The sequence below is a fragment of the Leptonychotes weddellii genome, chromosome 15 (assembly GCF_054177405.1).
Source record: "Leptonychotes weddellii isolate Sample4059 chromosome 15, ASM5417740v2, whole genome shotgun sequence".
Classification (NCBI taxonomy): Eukaryota; Metazoa; Chordata; class Mammalia; order Carnivora; family Phocidae; genus Leptonychotes; species Leptonychotes weddellii.
Window position 1 is genome coordinate 11506435 of NC_138383.1, and position 25637 is coordinate 11532071.

Here is a 25637-nt window from a genome sequence, read left to right on the forward strand (position 1 = left end):
TCTTTTCCTCTTCTTTTCCTCTTCTTTTCTCTCTCTTTTCTTGTCACAGACCTCTGTCTAGAAGGCTACTGGCTTCCTACTCTTTGATATAGAAGTTTGGGGATATGGCAAGCCAAAGAAACGGTTCTTTCACTATAGTACTGCTTGCTGGCAGCAGATTGTAAATATTAAGTAAGTCCTTCAAATGTCATTTCATTCTAGCACCTCATGGTCACATTTTAAAAATTTGCACTTAATCTCTAAGGTGCAAATTCTGCTGGGTAGTAAGTAATTTGAAAATACTTAGTCTTTTATAGGACCTATCCTGTTAAAAGTACAAATTAAGTGAGGCATATTGTTCGTTGTGAATCTTGCATTGTGAGGACTTGTTAATTCTGAAAGTCTCACCTTGAAGTTTGCTGAAGGGTAAAAGCACTTTATAAACCATCTTAGAGTTCTGAATTTATGAAAAGTAGTCAAGTTAGGAACTGTTCTGATGAGTTATAAATGGTAATCAGTCACAAATAATTAACTAGGTACTTGACCGTGCCAGTGTGATCCTAGCACAGTGTGATAGCAACCTGGAATCTGAAATTGAACTTGACCTGATTAAAGTGGGTTTGCCCTTTACATGAATAAATATCATTTTGGCATTTTGCCTTTAAGCGTTTATACATTTTTAAGCCACCTTGCAGATTATTGCAGTTTACTAAGAAAAGTCTCAAGGCATCTTGTGAGATTGTGATTTCTAGTGAATTACTTTCTTACAGCTCTTGTACAAGGAATTCAAGATGTTGATTACCTTCTGTGGGCTGCACATACAATATATGTGGTTTAAGAGATTAAACCGTTTTTCATACTATTCTGCAGTTACAAATTCCACCAGTCAGTGAATGATTCTGGAGCAACTACTATACACAGTCATTAAAGGTGCAACAGTGACCAAATCAGATGTGGCCTTATTTTTAAGAAGTGCTGAGATCCATCCATTAAAAGGTGAATCAAAACTATCTCAGAAATGGAGATAATGTGGGATACAGGGTGAGCATATGAACTAAAAGTGTAGCTAGAACTAATGCCAAACGACTCAGGGAATTATGGGAGCAGGACAGAATGTGAAAGTTATAAGCCTAGACACATAAAAAATAATGTAACTGAAGAAAAATCTCCAGGCAGAGAGAAGAAAAATGAGAGGAAGTATTAGCCTGCATCAATCCAACCATCCATGTGTGTACAAAGATGCCTAGAATGATTTTTGTCTGACACTAATATTATTTTTGTAGATGTCTGCATTGATTTATTTTTGCATTTGTCTTTCTATTCTGCATTGCATAAAATCTTTAAAATACTTCATTTTTTAAAAAAGATGCAGATATGCTTAGATGTTAAAAGTAGATAATTTTGGATGTTAGGGATATGGTTTTTCTTTGTACTACTAATTTCTAAAACTACAGGTTGCGGGGAGAGGGAATGTTTGCCATACTGAACACTGGTTGTATTATGCATATAGACTGAAGTTTCCTAGGTAACTGAGAATATACACGGGGGCTCTTGATACTTTTGATATTTCTTCTCTTCTCTGCAATGCTTAATTTCTTCCATATCACTTTGTTTCTCCCCCTTAAGCATTCTGGGGGTTATACCGCTCCTTGTTACAGTCACAGAATGGTATAGCTTCCTTTTGATGCAAGTTTGTTTTCATGGAAAGCTATTAAAAGCTAGGGAGTGGTGGGGTGGGGGAAGGTGGTTTTGAGATGATCATTTTTAGAATTCAGCCCATTGTACATAGACCAGGTTGGAGGGAGAGCAGGGTCAAATGTGAGTTGACCACTTACAGTGCTACCAAAGCAATCCTGCTGAGGAATGATGGTAATTAGGACAGAGGAAGGTGGAAATAAGAGGCTGTCCTTGAGAAATGGGCAACTTAGTGGAAGATGAGAGCTAGGGAAGGGGGAGGGAGTGTCAGGGTAACCCCTGGGTTCTGAGCTTGCACAATAGGATGGATGGTGGTGCCATTTGCCAAGATAAGGTGTGATGGAAGAGAAGCTTGGTGTTTGTCTGATTCATGAGGCTGAACTGGGTGACCTTGGGCTTCATTTCAAAATCAGTATCGTGATGTTTAGCACTGTGGGTCTTTAGAGCCCATGAATGGGCTTCTTGGGGCCCATTGCTCCTTAAAAAAAAGTCAACAGCATTTTCTGGTGAGCGGGTCCATCTGTGTCTTTCATGAGACCCTCAGGGAGAGCCACGACTCAAAGGTTAAGAACCGCTAAGTATGTTTCATTACAGTGACTGTTCAGTGACTACTTTCCATGAACTCATGAAGCACAAAAACAATATCAATGAATGGAAATGTCCTGCTCAGCTTTGTAACAGGGAGTTTGAACTGCTCCTAAGGCCCTCTGCCCATCCCCCCTTTTTTTGACATCTTCCCTGACCACCTAAGACCAAAGTGGTCTCCATTCCTTTAGCAATTACTATGCATGTGTTATTTATTCTTACTTATATATTTGAGTATACTGCTTGGCCTTCTGAATAAAAATAGCAATTATTAGCTTAGCCTTATGCGCTGTAACTTCCCTAATTATCCCTATGAGTGTTGACATTCCTATTTTACAGATAAGGAAACTGAGACTTGGAAAATTAAGGAAATGGAATTAAATTACGTTAAGCAAGTGGCAGAACTGGGGTTTGAATCCAGTCTGGTTGACTCTCGAGTCACACTGCTTTCCACTGTATGGACCAGTCTGGTTGGTTAACGAAAATGATGCTTGTTCTTCTTATCTTACCTAGTGCTTTGTAGTCCAATCTTAACCGAAGAAATGAATAACCATACTGTGGTCTAATCAAGTCTTTTACATAATACCCAGAATAAAAGATTACCACCTTTAAATTTGCTTCCTGTGTCTTGTAAACTAAATGCCCATTTTTATCCTCTACAGCTGGATTTTCTTCAGAGCTTATATACTCTATCTTGCTTTGGAAGTAGCAAAATTATTCAGATTCAGACTTGAGATTTATTTCTGCATGGTCATCCTTCCGTGCCAGTTTCTAGCCAGTTTTTATTATAAATGGTGCTGCTGATTTTTTTTAAAGTTGTGATTGAATTAAAAATCCTTGTTAGGAAGTTGAATTTCTAAAGCAGTCATTTATGTTCAGCCTGTGTAACTAATGGACAATTATCTTTGTTTCCTCTGGAATCTTGCTTTAATGACTTTCAGAGTAGTGTTTATATATGCCTTCACTTGCCTGATTGGTTTGATAAGGAAATCCAGACAGCTGGGGATTATCCTGTCAATGGGGCAGCCTCCATTTCTTTTAGCCGTGAGAGGTGGACTCTAGGCCCCCCTTCCAGTATTAGAGGCTGGCTTTCCCTGAGCTCCTGGGCAGAGGACCACTTCTTTCTCATGGAAAAAAAAAAGTGTCAGAGTGTACCATACTCCCTGTGATTATTGACAAACCTCTTACCATGAAATTTATTTTTTTCATGAAATTGAGGACAGGAAAAATGAACATAGCAATAACCTTCAAATGTAGGATGAAGAAAGATCTCAATTCCAAAGAAATTTGGAAATGAGCAAAAATTGGGGACACCAGAGAAAGGAATTCATAGCCCTGGTAAGTGCAATTAGGTACATTAACATTTTGATTCTGAGGAGGCAGCCAAGTATGGTGCTGGGCATATAACAGATGGTTATTTAATTTTATTGAATGAATGCAGAAGTAGGTAGGTGGATGAATGCCACAGGGATATAAGTTCCGTGAGGTCAGAGTTGCTGTATTTCTAGCATCATCTAGAAGGTACTCAGTGACAGAACTGTGAGTTGATAATTAAATGCCAGTAAAAGATGTTAGATTGGTTTTAGTATTAACTACAGACCCTAAGAGATAACGAAGTATATTGGAAAGGCCAAGCTTATTAGAAATAGTATGTGTCCTATGACACCAGAAATCACTTTCATTTGGAAATACTAAGTAAAGGACATTTTGAATTTTTAAATATAAATTATATTAAGCCTGTGGTTCTTTTAATATTTAATTTTGTATTGTGGTTAAAAACACCTTTAACAATTTTTAAATATATAGTTCGGCAGTGTTAACTATATGCATATTGCTGTACAAGGGGCTGTGTGGGTTCCCCCGCGCCTCCTCCCACAAGTTTTTAAATTCCAGTTAACATATAGTGTAATATAGTTTCAGGTGTAGAATTTTAGTGATTCATGGCTTATATGTGGGGCCATGTGGTTCTTAAACTTTAATGTCTCAGGGCCCCTTGATACTAAAAAAAAAAAAACAACGGGGACTCCAAAGACCTTTTGTTTATATGGATTTTTATCTAAATATTTACCGTACTGGAAATTAAAAACATCAAAGATAAAAAAACTAAAATAAACCCCGTGCATGTTAACACCAATCATATAATTCTATGAAAAGGGATTACATTTTTTGAAAAAAGTATTTCACATTGGAAATTTCTGTAATGTCTGACATAACGAAACACCATTGGACTCTTGTGCTCTGCTTTCAATCTGTTGCAGTATATTGATGTTGGCTTGGTGAAATTCTAGGTCTAACATGTAATCAGAAAAAGGAAGAGTATCTTAACATGCTTTTCAAATACTTGGAGACATTCTTTAATAGTGATAGTTGGCAAGGGAGTTTCTTAAAGGTTAGTAGAAAAGAAGATGAGACCATATTTGTGTCCACTGGTCTGTCTCAAGTATTGAATCACCCTTTTAAAGGCTTGTGTGACCTTATTCTTTGGTTGTTCGGAAAATACTATTTTATTTAGTCCTGCAGGTCTTCTAAGTGTTTGCACATTGCATTATGAAATGTCAAAAAAAAAAAAAAAAAATCACCAGTCTGATAAACACCTTTATCAGGAAGCTGTCAAGCTCATGGAAGATACGTTTTCTAAAATTCTTTTTTTTTTTTTCCCACTTGAAAGCTTGACTTTTATCATTGCCAATAAGTACTCCATTGTTTTCCGTGAAGTGACAGGTTCACTTGATTTTCAGGAAAGTCTCTGCCAAATACCCAAGTCTGAATAACCATAGTTAGGTAGCTGTTCTTTCAAGTAAAGATGGTGTCCCATGGAAAGAGGGGACATGACAACTGTCACGCTCAGAGTGCAGCCAAGTGCTTTATAGGTCCAATTAGAATATCAACATAGAATTTTTTTTTAATGCTTCGGGACATTCTTAAACATGAAACTGGCGTTAAAAAAAAAAAATCCTGGGATTTCGTGGTGGGATGAAGATCATGCCTGTTAGCGCAATATGATGCTGCCACCATGGCTCATGCTGAAGCACTGGTGGTCTTCCCACCCTTGCTCCTGCACCATCAGGGCAGACGTCAGCACGGCGAAGAAGGCAAATGATTTAGTAGTATCAGGATAATAGTTTTGATCCTGCTTGACCCGTGAAGGTGTGGATCATACTTTGAAGCACAACTTTAACGTGGTTTTCCCAGACTCTTAAAGTTCATACTTAATAAATTGAAGCTGTGGTACCAGTTGTCCAAAACAATACATAACCCCCAATTTATATTTATCTTGCAGAAATGCATTCAAGGCATTCAACATCACTATCCTGTTTTGTTTCCATCTGCGTGAATCAGTTTGCATACCTTTAGCAGGCAGTAGGCACATGATCCAGGAGCAGGTTGGACCACAGAGCGTGGGGGTAGGCAGCCTGAAGTTAGGATGATCCAACAAATGAATCATCCACATGTGGATAATGGAGTTGTAAAAATTACTCTCCGCTTTAGTCAGCAGCTTAGTTGAAAAGCAACGAAACTGTTCAGTTAAAAATTACAGGTCTCCAAAATAGGTTTTTAATGTAGCATTTAACTGAGAATGTATCTAGGGTTGGGTTGAGCGTTTTCATAAAGCCTTTCTCCTTGGTAATGTAACTTTAGGAACTTCAGTAATTTCCTTATGGAGTTGTTCAAATTGTACCAGACACCAAACAAAATGTGAAAAGCTGAGGTTGCTTTCCCTAAGGAGCATCCCTCAAGCGGACAGAAGTTGACCCTCTTCCTGTGCCTGATTTGGGAGTCCCCTGTACCTTCCAGTGAACAATCCCCTAACTTACATCCTGCCTCTGGTAGCAGGTATCGAGCAAATATTTTTGCCTTCCATTGAAAGTTTTACAATTTTTCTCTTGAGACTTTTACTTTTAAAAAGGGAAAATTCCTGCTGTGAGGCCAAATATACATCTGCATTTGGCAGCGTGGCAGACTCCTTGGGGTGGGGGGTAGAAAACAGTAGCTACGGTGAGCCCCAAAAACCTCTCTGGGAGTATGGGTCTCCACAGAGGTTTGCAAATAACTCGTCATATCCTTTGTGTCATCTTCTGCTTTTACTTTCTCTGCCGGCCTGATGGGTAGAAGAAATGAATCCTCCCTTGCCTATGGTTGGATGATGAAGGGTTTGCCTGTGTGGTGGACGTTGGCAGGGCGGAGAGGGTTTTCCGGGGCCTCCCAGTCGTCCAGCTCCTGTGTTCTTGTCCCTTCTCCAAGCTGCTGACTGTGCACAAACACTAAATTATTCCTCCAGCAGAAAAACACTTGGCCCGGCTTCCCAAAACTGCTTATGCTCTTCTCATTTGCACGGCTCTGATTGAGCGTTAGGTATCCCTTTGGCTGCCTCCCATGTCTCTTATTTTTAGGGCCTTTGTTCACGTCTTTCTGTGTGTGAAACATGAAAAGTGAGCCATGGCTGATGGAATTGGAGACTTGCTGGTTTTTAGGCCACTGGTCTTTTATCACATGGCCCTATCAGGTTCTTTAGTTACAGAGGTTAAAAAACAAAATCCACCCTAGGAGCCAGTGGATGGCTGTCGGGGAAGGAGAAGGAGAGGATGAGCACGTGATGGGCAGTGAAAAGAGATATCGTAACTAAAGCGCTGGCCTCTATCCCCAGAGCCATGACCTTTCAGGAGTCTTCTTACAGCTCAGCCGGGTTACAGATGAGGGAACAAACTCGGGTAACAGTCGTCTGCCCCCACGCACCCTTCAGAACAGCCTTTTCACAGGTTGTGAAAAGTAGTCCCCGGGGGAAAAAAGCCTGGATCCCCAGGAGGCAGGGTGCATCTCTGATCTGAAAGGGTGGGCTCAGGAGGGGTGGCCCGTGGAGTGGTCTGTCCAGCCCGTCTGGGCTCCTGCAGGTGCATGTTCATGGACCTTGGTGGGGGGCGGGGATTGATTACAGGAATGACCATTTCTTTCCCCGCTTCCTACCACAAAAAGGAAATGAAGTGAAAATATTTAAAATCATTGTTTTCTACCATTGGAAGGCTGAGCGTTTGTGTTGGGGGCCAGTTCCTGGAGAGTCCCTATTTAACCATAGTGAGCATCCCTAAGGAAGTTTGGAGAGTGCCGAGGTCTGTTTTGGTTTCTTCCCTCCTGCCCGGGAGCTGATTGCTTCCTACAATAGACCATGCTTTTCTCTGCTCACCTGATCAGAGACCAGAGCACATTTTAATTGTGCATCTGTTTGCTCTCTTAAACAGTGTAAATGTTTGGAAGAAGCTGAGTGGACAGTCTGTGCCAATCACCCCTGTACTCGGTGCTACATAGTACTGAGCCTGGTACCTGGCTTGGGGGTAGACAGACAGGGACTGGATTGAATGGCTGGATTTACTGGCCAGGGTAAACCACAGTGTGTCAGCACAGTTCTGATTTTATTTACCCCCTCAGGCGGGGGACGGATGCTTGCCAACTGACAGGCTGAGGTGGGGGTGGCTAGGAGCTAAACTCCAGCACAGGTCTGCTGCCCCCTGCTTCTGAGCCTCAAGGAGCTTTCTCCTCCTTCTATCTATTCCTTTGGTATGCATAGTAAGCCCAAGATGTTCTGAATTTGAATATTTGAAAGTAAAACCCTGCACCAAGGATTCTCAGATTTTAATCACTTACAAGGGTGACTCCATTAATACTTAAATTTCCTCTTCTGCATGTTTGCTTTAGAAAGGGCTAGGGGGAACTATAAAATGTTTTGAAATCGGAAACCATTACGTTTTAGTATATGCTGCGAAAGAAGTCGTCTTCTAAACTATTCTGGGTTTATAAATTATTAGATGTTTTTAAATAGTTAAACATGACCGTCTTCTTGGTTACAAATAAAAAAAAAAAAATGCCTGTTCACACCAGCTTACCCCACAAATCAGGTTTTCCCTGAGGAGGCGCTCAGGGGCAAGGAGATCAAGTGCTGCCAGGCTGCAAAGGGTCTTAGAACCAGGAGCCAGCCTGAGGCCTCCACCCGCTTGGGCTTGCGTCCACCTCCCTCCCTCGATTGGCTTCATTCTTTAGGGTAGCAACTAGACTTCCTCCACTTTCTTGCTTATAGGCTCTCAGATGGCCACATCAGGTCCTGAGTGTACATGCGCCCATGTCCAAATGCGGACAGACGCAGGTTTTAGTTTGAAATTCCTGAGAGAACTTAGGCCAGCATGGTCAGGTGCCCACCATGATCCAGTGACTTCTGCCCATTCGGAAGGAGCCTGGGGAATGAACCTCAGCTTAGAGGCCTGAAAGGAGACCCCAGCTTCTGGGAGCTGTCTCAAGATTCTGGAAAGCGCCTTACCCAGGGCTATGAAGCTCAGAGCAAGCTACGGGGTCTGACACCACCTCACTTCCTTTATTACCAGCTGCTTCCCACAGTTTCTTTTGGGAACTCGGCGCCTTCCTGAGGCCTGTCCTTGTGCATGAGCTGGAATTCTCAGAGCCGGACCGGAGTTAGGCAGACCGTCCAGGCATCTCTGCCACAGGCTTGTTGAAATAGTAATTCTACCAAAGTGGTGGAATATCCATAGACAACTCGAGAGAAGATGGAAGGGAAAGAATATCAGGAAAGAAAAGTGTTTTGAAGTGGTTTTTTTGTTTTGTTTTTTGTTTTTAAAGTTGTGATGTTTCAGGAGTTTGGGGAGGAGGGAAGTGGCAGAGGATGGTACATGAGGGATGTTCTTAAATTTTCTGAGATAAAATAGTTTTATCTAGCCACTTGATACTTCAGAAATAATTCTTAGGGAGGGCGCCTGGGTGGCTGAGTGGGTTAAGCATCTGACTCTTGGTTTTGGCTCAGGTCCTGATCTCAGGCTCTGCACTCAGCGGGGAGTCAGCTTGAGGATTCTCTCTCCCCCTCGGCCCCTCTCCCACTGCATGCTCTTAAAAAAAAAAAAAAAAAAAAAATTCTTAGGATCCTTCAGTAATCTGTTTTTAATATGTTAGATATTTTAGTTTGTCAAAGATGATTATTCATGGTCAGCCAGCTTTACCTGGTTGCATTGAAGATAGTTTTGTTTTTATGCCATGCTCTCGAGAAATCTATTAGACATCTGGGTAGATAGGATTGCATTAAACTAATAAAGCCCCCTGGTTAAGGGGATAAGTCCTAGATTTAACATTTGAAATCCTTTCCGTTAAGTACAGTACAAGCAGGTCTTTCTGCACATTTTGGTGAAGCTTAACCATTTCTGATGGCTCACTATGATCATAATCTTTATTTTAATTTTCATAATTGCTCTTGGTGACCTCCTACTTGGGCTGCCTGCTGAATTTTATGACTAGTGTCCCGTCCTTTACACAACAGATGTAATCGGGTCAGTTGATTCAGAAAGGGAGTTTGCTTTCCCTTCTAACTTTTGTTCCGAAAGCACCGAGGAATTCCCCTGTAGAAACAGTCTGGAAAATACTTGGAAATAAAGGGGAGTTGAAGTTGTGTCTGGTTCCTGTGGCTTGTTCTGAGTTTTGTGGCTGCCCTGGTAGACTGTTTCCAGAATCTTGAAACAAGTGCTAGGATTTCCCATCAGGACTGTGGCATCCTTGGTTGCTGGGACTTTCTTTCTTTCTTTCTTTTTGATGTGTTGCTTTCCCATTGTCATGAGTTAGAACATCAAATAGAGATAGGTTCCGTGCTACTTTGCTAGGATTACCAATGAACGTGTCCTGTATTCCATCTTGAAAATTTCTCATGTGTTAGGTGTCAGGTTCTTTAAAATGTGTTTCATCTGCTTTATGGGAAGAGCTCTTGGCGGGGATTTTAGACCTTAGCATTGCCTCTTACTAAAATTTGTGTCCTTGAGTTAGCACACAACTCCGGATTTCATAGTGGTTTTTTGTGTTGCTTTTCCTCCAAATGAAGTTGGTCTACACTGATCTAGAAGATGACTTCCAACCCATCAAACCCAGGCTCAGATTTGAGAAACTAATTTTTTTTTTTTCTGTTTAGAGTTCTTATGAGGCAGAATAATTAGCTCTGTTTCCTGAATGCAGGCTCTGGGTTCTGTATCACTCACTGTATGCACAATGCCTGATGATAGTTGCTTCGTAGACCCTCTGGGTTGAGTAGGTGAATGCATAGTGGCCATTCTGAAACTGCTTTGGTATGATATAAATGGTCTTCCAGCCAACCGAAGTCTGACCTCTGTCATTTGGAGCCTGTTTTTAAAAATGAAGGTTAAAACCCCTCTGGGAGGAAATTGCAGCCTGAAGTCTTGGACCATCCTGGATCATGCCTGTTTCTTCCTCTGCAGGACACAGAAGACTGGGTGGTTCCTTTTCCCTGCTTATTTGCCCTAGGAGGGCCTACTGGACTAATCAGTTTAAGCTCTTCTCTCTTAGACCACTAATCCTTTTTCTCCAGCCAAGAAGCTGCAGGATACTAGTAACGTGTCCCATAGCTATTAAAAGATATTGCCTTGCACATTAAGTACTTATTTTCTTCTGCAAAAGGATGACTAAACAAAAAGCTTCATTTATGCTTTTGCTTTTTCATGATACTTCTTTATCTTCTAGCGTAGTCAGGGGAGAAGCATAATTTTTTTGTCCTTGCTGATTCCATATCTCCACTTTCAGCATTGTAGAAACAGGAAACTTGCCTTCTCATACATGCTTATATTTTACCAACCCATTATGAACCCTCATTGCCAGAGGTGGAGAAAACAGTGAAAATTAGAATAATCTTTTTTGGCATGTGGTATTTTCTGAGAGATTAATTGGACATAAGCACATATCATGATACTTGCTGAACCACAATATCTTCAGTTCCTACAGGTCGAATTTTCTCGTTGAAACCTTCCATGCACCCCCCCCCCCCGTCTTCTGTTTATATGCAGGGAGGGCTTCATTAAAACTGAGATCACTCTACTTCAGTCATAAGCAGGCAGCCAACCCAGATCCTTTAAAACCCTGCTGCAGGTGATAAAACCTAGAGAAGGTGCTAATGAATGGGGAAGTGGTGAAATGCTGCCTGTTGAACCAGTGTGTTTCTGGGATTTTTGGGGTAAGGGTTGGCAGCTTCTGGTCTGGTGGTAGCGGAGTTGCCCATGTACCTTCTTCTCCCGGCTCTTGAATTCCCCCCATTAATTTTGAGTCTGGTGGTGGGTACCTGGCTGTTGGTTATGGCCTTCTCTGAACTTGATAGTCTGAAATGTTGACATTACCATTGCCATGGCCATCTGGATCATTTTGAGTCCTTTCATTGCCTGATTCAGCTTCTGAGAGTCCAGCCTTGGGAAAACTTAAGTACGGAAGAGTTTTGCACAATACACTTGCCCATTGCTAGTTTACTTCCAATAGCAAAGTAGAAACCTCCTTTATGTCCGGTTCTGGGGCGGAGGGCGGTGTGGGGGGATGACTCAGTTGTTAGTACTGTTCATACAAGTGGTCGATAAATCTTCAAGTCACTGCTTAGAATGAATTTGGGAAAGTGCTCCTGAAAATAGACTCTGCCACTTATAATACATTTTAGTCACTAATCACAGTGTGAATATAAACAAAATCTGGAGGTAAACCTGCAAGGTGATGGTGACACACGAGCTGATGGATGACTTTTTCCTTCATTTGCTCTAATTTCTTGTGGTTCCTTTAAAGAATTGGACAGTACACTGTTTGTATAACGAAATCCCACCTGTTGTATAATGAAATATTCAGTAGATACATTTTTTAAAAAGATTTTTTATTTGACAGCATAAGCAGGGGAAGCAGCAGAAGGAGAGGTAGAAGCAGGCTCCCTGCTGAGCGGGGAGCCTGACGTGTGGGGCTCAATCCCAGGACCCTGGGATCGTGACCTGAGCCGAAGGCAGATACTTAACAACTGAGCCACCCAGGTGCCCGATAGATGGATATTTTAAAGTGAACAAGACCTGCAGAGCACCTAGAAATGGAGACTTTGGTTAAAAGTAACTTCCTGGGGCGCCTAGGTGGCTCAGATGGTTAAGCATCTGCCTTAAGCTCAGGTCATGATCTCCGGGTCCTGGGATCGAGCTCCACATCTGGCTCCTGGCTCAGCGGTGACTCTGCTTCTCCCTCTCCCTCTACCCCTTGCTCATGTGCGTTCTCTCTCTCTCGCAAGTGAATAAATAAAATCTAAAAAAAAAAAAAAAGTAACTCCCAAAACTAGTCTCTTGGGTGTAGGACAGTTGGGCAGGTAAGGTTGCTAGGAGGTGAAAGCTCCCAGTGGACAGTGTTCTCCGTTGTGTGCCATAGCTTGAGTCCCAGTTGTCAGGGGTAAAGGAATTGGTGGAAAGAGGAGGGAGACCACTCAGATTGGAGGAGGGCACCAAAGGCAATAGTGGTATAAATCACACCCGTGTCTTCAGCTCTCTTGCATTTAGCTTTGTTTTTGTTGCCATTGTGCTTTTTAACGCAGCCAGAATTAAGAATAGTAAGGTCCACGGGGCGCCTGGGTGGCTCAGTCGTTAAGCGGCTGCCTTCGGCTCAGGTCATGGTCCCAGGGTCCTGGGATCGAGCCCCGCATCGGACTCCCTGCTCGGCGGGGAGCCTGCTTCTCCCTCTCCCACTCCCCCTGCTTGTGTTCCTGCTCTCGCTGTGTCTCTCTCTGTCAAATAAATAATCTTTAAAAAAAAAAAAAAAAAAAAAAAGTAAGGTCCATCCCAGGGCGCCTGGGTGGTGCAGTCCATTGAGCATCCGACTCTTGGTTTCAGCTCAGGTTGTGATCTCGGGGCTTGTGAGATTGAGCCCCACGTTGGGCTCAGTGCGGTGTCTGCTTGAGATTCTCTCTCCTCCTCCCTCTACCCCTCCCACTAGTGCTCTCTCTAAAATAAATTAATCTTTAAAAAAACCCAAAAGGGGCACCTGGGTGGCTCAGTTGGTTAAGCAACTGCCTTCGGCTCAGGTCATGATCCTGGAGTCCCAGGATCGAGTCCAGTATCGGGCTCCCTGCTCGGCAGGGAGTCTGCTTCTCCCTCTGATCCTCCCCCTCCCATGCTCTATCTCATTCTCTCTCTCAAATAAATAAATAAAATCTTAAAAAAAAAAAAAGAATTAAAAAAAAAAAACACCAAAAAACCAGTAAGTTCTGTCCTGATAATAGAGGCAGCAGAGGCATAAAAACAATCCCCAATAAAATTTTTAAAAAATTTAGATTTAGAGTACATTTTGATCGTTAAAGAAAATGTATGTTCCTGATTCTCTTGAAGGGGAGGTAGAATGGTTATAGGACTTTGGGATTAGAACAGGGTTGAAACTTGGCCCTGCCAGTTATTAGCTGAGAATTTTGGACAAGTCACCTAACTTTTCCTACTCTGAGTTCTCATCTACAAAATGGAAATACCTTTCTTGTAGGGTTGTATGCTTATTAAATGACAGGTAAGATCCACATCTCTTACTATAGAGTCTGGTTCACAGGATGTACTTGGTAGATGATTTTCATGAACTAATAGTGAAGTCAGTGGCATTAAAGACCCAGCGAATGCCGTGTTATGGGGAACATGGTGTGTGGACACTAGCTTGGAATAGGAATCTGATTCAGATTCTAAGTGGTTCCTTGGAAGTAACAAGTGGACAGCAGAGTAATTGCAGATGGGTTCCTTGCCTAAGACCTTCTTTCTGTTGAACTTGGAAGCAGAGAAAAGGGTAACAAATTATACAGAGCATAGGGGTATTAATTAGAAATAATATGACAATTATCTAATTCTTTTGTTTTGCTTTCATTTAATATTTTACAGTTTTATAGTCTGATCTCTTGAGCATCTTGAAAAGGAGAAATTTGGTAAAGTGTATTTGTGTCAAGTGTTGATCTTTAGGTGGAGTTTTTTTTTTTTTTTGAGGACTAACTTAACTATTCCCAGGAAGGCAGAGGAGCCCTTCACCATAATAGAATGGTGCATGTCATCCTTGGGTACTAGGTGAACTTAATGGATGCTTTGTTAGTGGCTGCAGAATGTCTAAGTTCTTTAAGAGACCAGATTCATTCACATTTTGGCTTTGCAGTACCCCAAATATTCTTTGCACATAGTAATGAATGGATGGTAAACTATTAGTCTGATTCCTCTCTGAAAGATAGAAGCCTAAAGCTAACCTAATGTTGAGAAAGAAACAGAAGCAACTGCTTTGCTCCTTACAGTATAAGAGCAAGTTTAGTGATTTGTGGGGACTACAGTGTTTTTCTTAATTCATCAGCATACAAAACCTGTATCAGCACCTTTCTACTTCTTTCGATTTTTTTTTTTTGTGCTGAGTGATGGCACATTTGCTCTCTTCAAATTAACTCAAGATCTCATGGCTGATTCATTTAGTGAATATAGTCCAAACGGCTCCACTCCCACAAAGAAGAATCTCATATTTTCACACTAACAATCCTGTTCTTCTGCTTGATTTCCATAGTTGCATATATTGTGAGGAGCTGGAAATAAATTGAACCAGGGTACGAGGATGAGAGTGCCCTGAAGTTCTGTTAAGGATGTGTGTTCACCTCTGAACAACGAAATGAGCCTAAAATTCACTGTGAGTTAATTATGATTTTTGACATACTCTTCATTATTCTGACACTTTATAGGTTGGTTGCATTTTTGTCTTAGCTGTGCTCACCTTAAAACTATAGTTGTCTGGAAATCTAGTAGAAAATTTTTCCATAAACTTCCCCGTCCCAAAACACATCTAGTTAGAGCCAAGTGAATTTAAAAATATGAATTTAGAGGTTCTGAAGCCTGAGAATGGTCCTCAACAAGGAACTTCTCAGGAGATTCCTGAGTGGCACCAACTTTCATCACTAGCTGCCATGGACGTTCCTCACTTCAATTCTTTGAAAACCTACGCTCATCAGAAATGATAAATTTGTTAATTTTAAAAACTTGCAGATTCTAAAACTATTATCATGGTTTCTTAGTGTATTCAGAACTGGATTTGATATGCAGAAAACTGGTTTCCCCGCTTCCTCAGGAATCTGTCACACGTGTAATGACCTAAACCTCTCAGGAGCTATAAAGTTGACAGGATTAAGTTCTCATCTCATTTATAGAAGAATCCCAGCCTGGCCATGTGGGTCTGAAATTCTAGAGGGCTTTAACAACTTGAGTTCATTGTCCTCTGAAGAGAACACTTGGTTGTTTTATTTAGTAGAATACCTAATGCATGTGCGTGTGAATTATGCAAGGGTAGGTTGAAGAATGTTGATGGACAACTCAGTAAATTGAGTCGCAAATAAGTACTAATTCATTCTAGGCCAGCACCAAAAATGTTTCAGATTTTTTAAGGATTCTCTCAAGGAGTTGGGAACAGAAAAGGATTATAGAAATATTTATAGTAGGCATAAACTTGCACATAAACTCAAAGTACTTTAAGCAAGCTTGTTGCAATTATTTTAGAGAACCGGAATAAGGAATTATATGTTGTAGCCACTGTTTAACTACTGCTAAACCATGCTCGTTGTTTCAGTGTCTCTTGTTTAGCTCTGGTTTTCACCCCTTAAATTTAGCGCTCCCTAGACCAGAATTATAGCAGTGATGGCCAGGATGTCCTTGAAGACAATTATATTGTGTATGGAGAACTGGGAATCCTTTGTATCACCATGCAACAGCAACTGAAAGGTCTTCTGTGCTGTTCCAGAATACCTTTTCTACTCTGACAGTGCTGGACTTAGTTCCCAAGACCCTAAACGGATTTTACTTTTTTTGTAATATTTGAAGTTGGAGGGAAAAACTTCCACAGCTGAGGAGTTCAGCAAACCAGGAGAACCTTTCACACTTGTGAGAAGTATTGGGAGTTGTGATTCAAATAAGGTTGCCCTTAATTGACTGGCACTCTCTTTCAGTCCTTGGAGGTTGGGTGGGGAAAGACTCCACAGGAGTCTTGCTAACCAGAAAAATGCCCACTGTTTCCTTGTGGACCCGGACACTGTGTTCTCTGTCATGTGGCTAGCAGGCATGGCCTTGGTCGTGGAAAAGTTTCCTTGGCTCTACTGAGAAGTTGGTGATGGGCATGGACTGGAAAAAGCCCCAAGGAGGATGAGGAGCTTGTAAACATTGCTTGTGGCAGCAGGAAGCATGGGGGATAACGTGGAAGGACCAGCTCTTTAACATGGGTGGTTCAGGAGCCACAGACAGGTCAGACTTAAGGGACAAATGGGGCTTAGTTACAGCATCCTTCCTGTACACCTCTTTAGGAAATCTCAAAGCTATGCTCTTGATTTGAACTGGATAATGAAATTCCTTGGCTCTTCCTGTACATGGTTGAATTCTATGGCTCAGAAACCATAGAGCTGGTGGATGGTCTGTTCCAAAGTGGTACTTGAAAGTCTCAGTGAAGTACAAAGTGGGGTTTAGGGAATGAATTTGGTTTCTTCTTTTTCTTTTGTTTTGTAGAATAGTGTTCTTTTGTTTATTTTGATTGAAGGAATTTAAGTCTGTTTTTTGTTTCACTTTTGTTTTGGGTAGGTGACTAAGAAGGAAGGCAAGAAGGACACAGAGTTAGGTTTCAACAAGCTCTCAATGATCTATGATGTTTTCTTGGAGGTGATTTGTATGACTTGAGGTTTTGAAGACTGCTTAGCTGGGTTCGGGGCATGTTCCTGGAGGGAACCAGTCTGAGTGTGAACTTGTCTTTGTGTATGTTGGTAACTATATCTTGGAGCCCAAATATCAACAAACCATTCAGTTGAGAGCATCCTTTTTGGATCTTGAAACTTCAGAGGCCAGAACAGGTAATCTCTTTATCCTTTTGTAGTTCTTTCCAGAGATAAGCACATCAATTTTTTAAGCTAAGAGCATGGACTCTACCCAGTCCTGTTCTGCTTTTCAAACAGTTCACTCTTACTGAAGGTGGTCACTGCTTTTGTAGTGTTTACAGATGTGTAGACCTTAGCTTTTCATTAAGAAAGCCAGTCAGATCCACCTCTCTTACCATAGTCATCTTGGTAACAGTGGTAGCTAGTATTTTCTGAGCATGTGCTCTGCATCAGGCAGCACTCCATGCTCACCTTGATTCAACAGCCCAGTGGCATCTGGTTCCCAGGGGAGGTATGAGGTCTGTTTCCCCACAGCCTTGCTTCAGAGGCTTCATATTCTTATAGTCTTCACTTCCTCTCCTCCTGTCAGCCACTTGCATGTTCTAGAAGGAGTTGAGAGCTTTGCCTTCTGCAGCTGCTTCCTGCGTGGAATGCCACCCCTCCCCCGCTTTCAGCCTGGCTAGTGCCTCTTGGCTCTTCAGACTGGGTGTTTTCTCCTCTCCTTTGCCCTTCTGTCCTGAACTTTCCAGTGTTTCTGCTATACATCTGTTATAAAGGCCCGGTGTTTGTCTGATGCCTTCACTCAGTCCTCTGCCCCTTAGGGCAGAGACCTAGTTTTATCTCCTATGTCTTACAGGGTTGGTACACAGGATACAATAGATAAGGTTAGATTGTTACTTGAGGAAATGTATTTTTCTATCCTCGCCAACTAGTGTGGTGCCTTGCAGGTTTTGTGGGTTCTTCAGACATGTCTTGTTTTATGATAACATCCCGGGGAATCTTAGAGATTCTAGAGATCGGATACATTGGAGACTGTCTAAACATGTCCAGCAGTTCCATCAACTGTGTCCTTTCATTCATGTAGAAACTCCTTTTGCTTCTGCAGATATATTCATTGTGAGTAAAACACCTTGCAAAACCTAGCACTGCCTAGCCCAGGGCATGCAGAAAACACTGCATGTGTGTTTTGTTTTGCTCAACCTTTGTATTTCACACAGGGCAGTCTCTTCCCATTGCAATGGCATGGAATGAATCTTAGAAGCAGTGACTGAGTAATAATGGGGCAAAACCAGAACAAAGGAAGCAATGGCTTGCCCCTTTTGGAATTGTTTTTCATGCTTGGTAAATAACCACACCACCAGCTTTCTGGATGTAAAGAGATCTCCTTACATTCCATAAGTAATAAGTCATGACTTAATGAGGCATATTGTCTAGTTAGTAGAACTCCTAGTGTTTGTTACAAGTAAATTCATTAAGAAGGAGCACTTTTCCAATAAAGCCCATTTAATTTCTCAAAAAGTATTTGTGCTCTGCACTGTGCTGGCCACAGGGAGAGCGACTGAAATGGACAGGCTAGGGATGGGCTTTTAATTTCATGGGAGTAACAGACAAGGGAACAACCTATACTCAAGAAGGGAAACCATGATAAATGCCACCAGAGAGGTCAGACCAAAGTGGTTTGGAGCCAAAGAATAGGAACTGAGGAGGTAACATTTGAATTTGGTCTGAAAGAATGGAAGCATTTCATACAAGTAGCCCTGTAAGGAGAGGGGCAATGCAGGAGAGGGAACGATGTGAGCAGAGAGCAGAGGCATAGAGGTTGGAAGAGCTAGAATAGTGAACGAAGTCAATGTAGCTGAAGTGTAGGGAATGTGGGGGGGGGGAAGAAGGGAGGGTGTGATGCCTGCCGCCTGACCATGATCTGATGAGGGATGGTTTTTCCCTGATCTAGGGGTTTCCACTGCTCCACGGCTGCTCATTGCTCCTTGTGCACGGGTTAATGTATTCACATGATAATTTTTCTCTCATTTCCTCTTTCCATCCCATCATGGTCCTCTGCGAACCTTCTAATTTTAGACCAATCGATTTGATTTTTCTTTTGCATGGATGGCTCAGTGAACCCTTTACCAAAGTAATTTCCCACTTGCACACTATTTCAGAACCAAAGAATATAAGATCTCATCACATCACATGTTTGCAATGTGGTAGTTTTCATCATATGCATTCATGACACCCCAAAGGTCTATCTGTAAGCCTCTTTTATAAGAAATGAATATATGTCTCCTTTTAGTAGCAGTGTTTATCTTCACATCTTGATGTCCCTACAGTGTGTTCTTTATAGCGCAGTTGCAGCTTTTCGGAGGGCAGGACCAACTGGAATTAGGTGGGCAGACTTTTGGAAAGTCCCCAAATTCAGCATCATGTTGGATCTGTGGTATGTATTGAGCAAGACTGTGGGATAAATAGTCTTGGTATAAGATGCGTCATGCAAGAGCAGGAGGAAGGATGGAGAAAGGTTTACCAGTTTTGCTGGCCACTTAAAACCTAATGCAAGAGGGAGGGAGAAAAGGAGGAGAGGGTGTGAGTAGATGACCCGAGCCCTGGACTAAGCACTTGATGATCTCCTGTCACTCCATTTCATCAGAGGAAATGGTTTATCTTAGATATATTTGAAAGTTCATGCTCTTCACCACTAACCTCTTCTCTGATGATTTTACTCTGCCCTTCTCTTGCAGTCACTGTTCTATTTACCTTCCCCAGTAGATTAACTCTTCACATATCTTGTACCTAGAATAAGTCTTGTGTCATCTTAAATGTTCAATAAATATTTCTTAAAAGGAAGAGGATTCTCCTTGACAGAAAATTGATTTTATTCAGTGTATATCTAAGAAAGCAGACTTATGAATGTTTAATACCCCTTGATTATCATACACTTACTTAAGCAGAAGTATAAAACCCATGCCAAAGCCTAACATAAATGATTTATTACGCACCATTTAACATTCTCTGAGCCATGGTTTTTCTTCATTATGAATTGAGTGTTGACAATAATGCAGTATTTCTGTTCTTTTTGCTTATATACAGAAAGGATCTGAAATAGGTACCTGTTCTCTTTTCTGAATAGTCAGAAATATGGAGAGACCTTTATGTTCATTATGTGTCCATATCATGACTGGGATACTCCTGTACTTTCCAAGTTTGCTTTATAATTAAGATTGTGGTAGCTATAAAGCAGGGGCAGCTTTATAGCCCCTGAAACCATCCCCACAGATTGCCGTAATCGCCCCAGTTATAAAATGATTTCTATATTTTTTGATTTCTAGTGTTAAAGAACCACCATAGATGACATTTTAGAGGTCCACACAGGTGATCTTTTTATGCATTTTATTCATGATGCAACTGTAGTACTTTTAAGGCAAAAAAAACACCTTCTGAAGCCAAAAGTTTTCTAAGGTCCTCAATAAATAAAACCTTGATTGTTGATGGAAAAGGTACTTTAAAACAAAACTTACTGTATCCCAGTGACTTTTGCTCAGCTCCGCTTTTCATACTGATACGTACCTGCCTACCTTATTAAAAATAAATTGCCTTTGTGTTCTCATTTCAGGGCCTGGTACTGAGGTTGGAAGCGGATGAGGCAGTTCTTTTCTACAAGGCTAAGGCAGTAGTGGATTCCGGGGAGACCTTAGTTGACCCATTAACTGAATTGAGCATATGAATTCATTGTAGGGAGCTTGTCAGGGTCTAATAAGGGCCATGAATTTGAAGGCCTGAGCTAGCAGGAACCAGGGGAGAAAGGATGTTAGAGTGCTGGACAAGCTACACTTTGGGGGAGGTGAACTTGGGGAGCCTGTCCACTTTGGCCCATTTTCTTGAAGAGGACAGATGGGGACAACCTCAGCCAGTAAACTCACATGCATTTCTCTTAGCCTGAAGAAATTACCCTTGGCTCCATATGCTTGACGATCAAAACAAAAGATATGCATGATCCAAAAGTCAGGCTTAAAAAAAAAAAAGCACTTCATGGTGAGGAGAATTTTTAATTAAACCATTGTCTAAATTATTCAATGATCTGAGAAGCACATTGGAGACCTTTCTTCCATGCTGCCCTTTATAGAACAATAATTGTCATGTCCATGATCTCTTCTGGTTGCTCTCTTCCCTGCCCCTGCCTGTTTGCAGATAATTTTGTCAGGGCAAAACTAAAATCTCTTGAAAACCTTGCTTTCGGGGTGTCATAAGCAAAGCATGCATAACTGACCTCAAATTTGCAAACAATTTAGAAGTTTAAGTTTTAATAGGACCCTGTTGAATTAAAACACACACACACACACACACACACACACACACACTCCCCCCCACCCCCCCACACCTATTTCTCTAAGGGAAACCAAAAGGGTCCCAGTGTTCTTTGTGGAAGTTGACGTTGGGAAGTAAAAAGAAACCTATTGAGTTGAGCAGAAGCACCTGGGCCATTGGCCAAGATTTCCCTGGCTCGGAACCTGAGCTAAGAAAAAGCCCTTGGTCACAGTGGTGGATAAAAGACTTGATGAAAAGATGTGGAGAACAGGTGAAAAATTATGGTCTGGAAGCCAGAGGCTGACAGGTGACAAATACAGAGGTGACAAACATATCCAGTAAAAGCAATGGCCGTACCTAAAAAAAAAAAAAAAAAAAAGTTAAAAATTTTAAATTCCAGAGTTTTAGAGATTTGGGGCCTTGCTCTTTCTGTACCCGTTGTAAATTCTTTGCTCAGACCTTTCAGAATCTGTTAAGCTTATTGTGATTCTAAAACATAGTTTTGATTGTAAATGGGGTAGAATGGCTTCATAAGGTCTTTTTCTCTCCTGGTTAAAGAACTAATTGGCTTAAATGAAAGCAGTCCCGTTGTGGTCAGAACACCTAGTTGTGGGTCTCCTAAAAGCAGGTTTGAATCTGAGCTATACCCTTGCTGGCCTTAGGGCACTCTGGCAAGTTCTTGGTGTTCACCTTTGTCTTGGGGAACAATGGGGGAGACTGCCGATTTGCAACACAGAAACACAGTTTGTACTCAGAAACATGTCGGGATCATTTGAAATGCTTTGTGGAACGTTCTTGTTCAGAACAGGTGCTGAGTTTACTGCATGCTAACCTTACATCTGCACTTGAAGAGGTATCACAAGTGACAAATTCCCTGTATCTATAAGACACCCTACAGGTGCTGTTCTCCTTCACAGGGAGTAACTAACATACGGAGGTAGGGCGAACTGTCCAGATTGGTCAGTGTCGTGAACTCAGCACTCCCAACTGTGATGTCCCAGCTGTCCACTCGATGGCATTTCTGTCAGAATATGTGTTTAAAAAAATGAGGTTCAGGGGTGCCTAGGTGGCTCAGTCGGTTAAGCATCTGCCTTCGGCTCAGGTCATGATCCCAGGGTCCTGGGATCAAGTCCCGCATTGGGCTCTGTGCTCAGCATGGAGTTTGTTCGTCCCTCTCTCTCAGCCCCTCCACCCTGCTTATGTGCTTTCTCTCTCTCAAATCTTTTTTTTTTTTAATTTTTTTTTTTTTAAGATTTTATTTATTTATTTATTTGAGACAGAGAGAATGAGAGAGAGAGAGCACATGAGAGGGGGGAGGGTCAGAGGCAGAAGCAGGCTCCCTGCCGAGCAGGGAGCCCGATGCGGGACTCGATCCAGGGACTCCAGGATCATGACCTGAGCCGAAGGCAGTCGCTTAACCAACTGAGCCACCCAGGCGCCCCTCTCTCAAATCTTAAAAAAAAAAAAAAAAAAAAAAGTTCCTATAATTTGGGTGTTTCTTCTATGGAATTCTGTGCATTTGGTTTAAATGTGGTAGCTGATTGGGCATTTTGAAAATCTAGGCTCAATTATCAATTCTGATGACTTTTGACTTGTGGCAAATCCCTTGGCGCATTTATTTCCTATTTCTCATTCTTAGTATATGGAGAGCTGCTTTATAGAAGGGAAGGTGTTTCCTTTAAGAGAAGACCCGTGTGAACATGACTTTAAAAAATCCTAAGTTCCGTACAAGTAGAAAATATTCATATTGAGCTTCGTGGTTGGTTTAGTTGGTTTTGGAGTGAAGGGAGCAGATGGAGAAGTCTGGGTCTTGCTCTCTGGCCTGGCCCAAATCATCTGACCCAGAAAAGTCCCCATCTCTGTTTGTTTCCGAATCTAAAAATAAATTGAGGGAGTTTGGCTAGCTGTTCCCTGTCCTGTCAAATATTTCCAGTCTGGTCTATCTAGTCTTGACTGGTACCTTTTTCCTCAGAGACTGTGGAAGGTGGCCGATGGGCTTAGGTCAGAGCTGTGTATTACCCATAATTCAGATAACATTTTATCATTCAGCTTCTGTTGACTAGAAATTCAGCCCAAGGGAAGGCCAAGGTAAACATGTTAAGTGCTGGGGTTCATCATACTCTTGGCTAGAGCAGAGCTTCTGTTCTGCCTCTTAATGAGCATCACCGACAATACCCATTTAATGAGGTCTGAGCTTTGTACTTGGCAGTCTTGTGAAGATTGTTCTAAAGTCCCAAGATTCCCTCCTAAAACAACAAAAGAGGTGTTTGTGGGGAGGAAAGACCCATGAGTAGAATTGAAACTTTTGCTTTTTTTTTCCCCCCTCCCCATTATCTTATTAAAGGTAATTCCCTGAGGCTGACTTCAGCAGAGATGTTGATGAGATTAAAGCAATTGATTCTGGATAAATGATTAATAAACTTGGTGGCCTTGACGTCCTCTTTTTAATCTGTGTATACTGCCCACAAACCAGATGGTGGGTTTTCTCGTGAAAAGTGGCTTTTTGGGCACAAGACAGTGTCTTGAAAGTCCCTACCCAAGACCTGGCACATAATAGACACCTAAAACTTTTTTGTTAAATTCAGCTGTGAATTTTGAAGTCCTTAGTCTCTGAACAAATGTTGGAGAGGAAGAAGCTATATGCAGAGGCTGAAGCTGGAAGGATTTGAAATGTGGATAGAGGCCATGTGTGCGGGACATCAGTAATTATTTATCAATGAAGAGACCAGCACCCACTGCGTCTTACTGTGTGAGAGAATCTCCTGGGGGCCTCATTTGAAAATGCATCTCCAGCATCTGAGATTCTAACTCTGTCTGGTTGAGACCCAGGAATCTGGACTGACCCAGGGTCTGTGGACCAGATGTGGAGGAAGCTGTGTTTTAAGTCCAACATCTAGATGCATATGCACTTAGAGCTCCTTGGCAATTGCAAAATTAGACCTCTAACTGAAACCACCTAAGTAATGTGCGCGAGCACGCACATGCGTGTGTGTTGCTTATTTAAATACTAAGTCTGCTTATTAAGAGACCATTTTGCAGCCAAATTCATAAATGTTTGGGTGGTACTGGTGAATCAGTGATTCTTTCAAATGTAGTCACCCATGAGGTGATAGTCACCCATGAGGTGATAGTCTGTCACATAGAACTTAAAGTTTTAGTTGAATCTTTGTGACTTTTTTTATTGTTGTATTCTTAACATACTCTGAAATCCTTACTTTTTTTTTTTTTTTTTTAAGCCAGAGCCCACATAAGTACAGTGACCCTTGAACAAGGCAGGTATTGAGATGCTGACCCCTGCGCAGTTGAAAAGTCCAAGTATAACTTTTGACTCCTCAGAAACTTAATAGCCTATTGACTGGATACCTTCCTGATAAATCAGTTAACATATATGTTAATTTGTATGCTATGTGTGTTGAATGCTATATTCTTATAATGTAATAGAGAAAGTGATAATTAAAAAAAAAAAAACTTAAGGGAAGATACATCTACAGTGTATTTATAAAAAACCAAAATCACATATAAGTGGACTCACACAGTTCAGACCCATGTTGTTCGAGGGTCAGCTGTCTAAGGGAAACTCGACAGAGAAAATTGCTAAGAAATGGGTGGGTGAGCCAAGATGCATGACTCAGGGTGCTCCTCACTGTCCTGTCACAGGGAAAAATTAGCAGTAACCTAAGATGGCAGCAAAGGTGGCCGCTTGTTCTGGTCCCCACATCCAGTTAGATACACAGGTGTTAACTGAAAGTGCAGAAGTTCTGGAAAGATGTTTGCTATATGGGTAAATGAGAAAACAGGTTTAGGAACGTTGTAAATCCATAATAGAGCTAATATTTATGGATTGCTTACTATGTGGCAAACACTTGAAATGTATTCTTTAATCCTCACTAAACCTTATGAGTCTGAAGTGGTGTTAGCCCTGTTTTCTGATGGACGGGTGGCTCAGAGAAGGAAAGTGACTTGCCCAAGGTCACATAGCCTCTGGCCACCAAAGCTCTTGCACTGTTGGGTGATGTTGCTCCTACATCAATAGGTAGATATTTTAAAGGCATGTGAAGATACTCACCAAAATGTCCATAATATTTCAGTGGTACGAGTAGGGTTTTGTTTTTCTGCTTCTCTGAATTTTCTCATTTTTCCCCAACCGTCAGGGGAAGTAAACCAACTAAGTAAACCAACAAATCACCCGCTAATGGCTCTCTAAAAGTGTCAAGTTGGCTGTTGGTATTGCTTTTGTCTTTGAGGGATTTACTGGACAGCCATCACAGAGAAGCCAAACCAATTAGCTACCATGGGGAAGGTGCCACTGACCTCCTCCTGTGGTCATGATCAGTTTCTGTGCTGTGATGGGGTAGGCTGTCTCACGGTTTGTAACCTATCAAGTACTCCAAGCTTGGATGTAGATTAGATGCTAAAACCCTGAGGACACTTTAATCTGTGGACCCCAGCCCTTAAGCATCCCTCAGAGTTAATCAGGAGACCAGTGTGTCCTGGGTTAGTGGTTTCATTGCCAGGGGTGGGGACCGGGGCCTGGGCTGCTGCCCTGGGGAGGCTAGCCCTGCCCTGCCCTGCCCTCCCCCTCCCCCTCCTCTCCCCCCTCCTCTCCCCCTCCCCC

The 25637-nt window shown here is 41.8% G+C and overlaps 1 protein-coding gene and 1 long non-coding RNA gene across 5 annotated transcripts in view; both read left to right on the plus strand.

Moving 5' to 3' along the window:
- The window catches only part of LOC115939585 (protein kinase C alpha type-like), a 156018-nt gene that overhangs the window by 31901 nt on the left and 98480 nt on the right, over positions 1 to 25637 (plus strand). Inside the window, exon 3 of one of the 4 annotated variants that reach the window (XR_014140428.1) lies at positions 14605 to 14724. The exons of 2 other annotated variants lie outside the window; for them this stretch is intronic. Coding sequence is in view for 1 of the 2 variants with exons in the window: in XM_081804654.1 (XP_081660780.1) it covers positions 14605 to 14633 (29 nt within the window). In the remaining variant the exon portion in view is untranslated. Of the gene's footprint in view, positions 1 to 14604; positions 18564 to 25637 lie in introns of those variants that run through there. One more of the 4 variants, XM_081804654.1, reaches the window with a different exon arrangement.
- LOC145717303 (uncharacterized) lies at positions 9821 to 14534 on the plus strand. The gene is made up of 2 exons (XR_014140429.1): positions 9821 to 12648; positions 12866 to 14534. It is a non-coding gene; the product is annotated as an uncharacterized LOC145717303 (long non-coding RNA).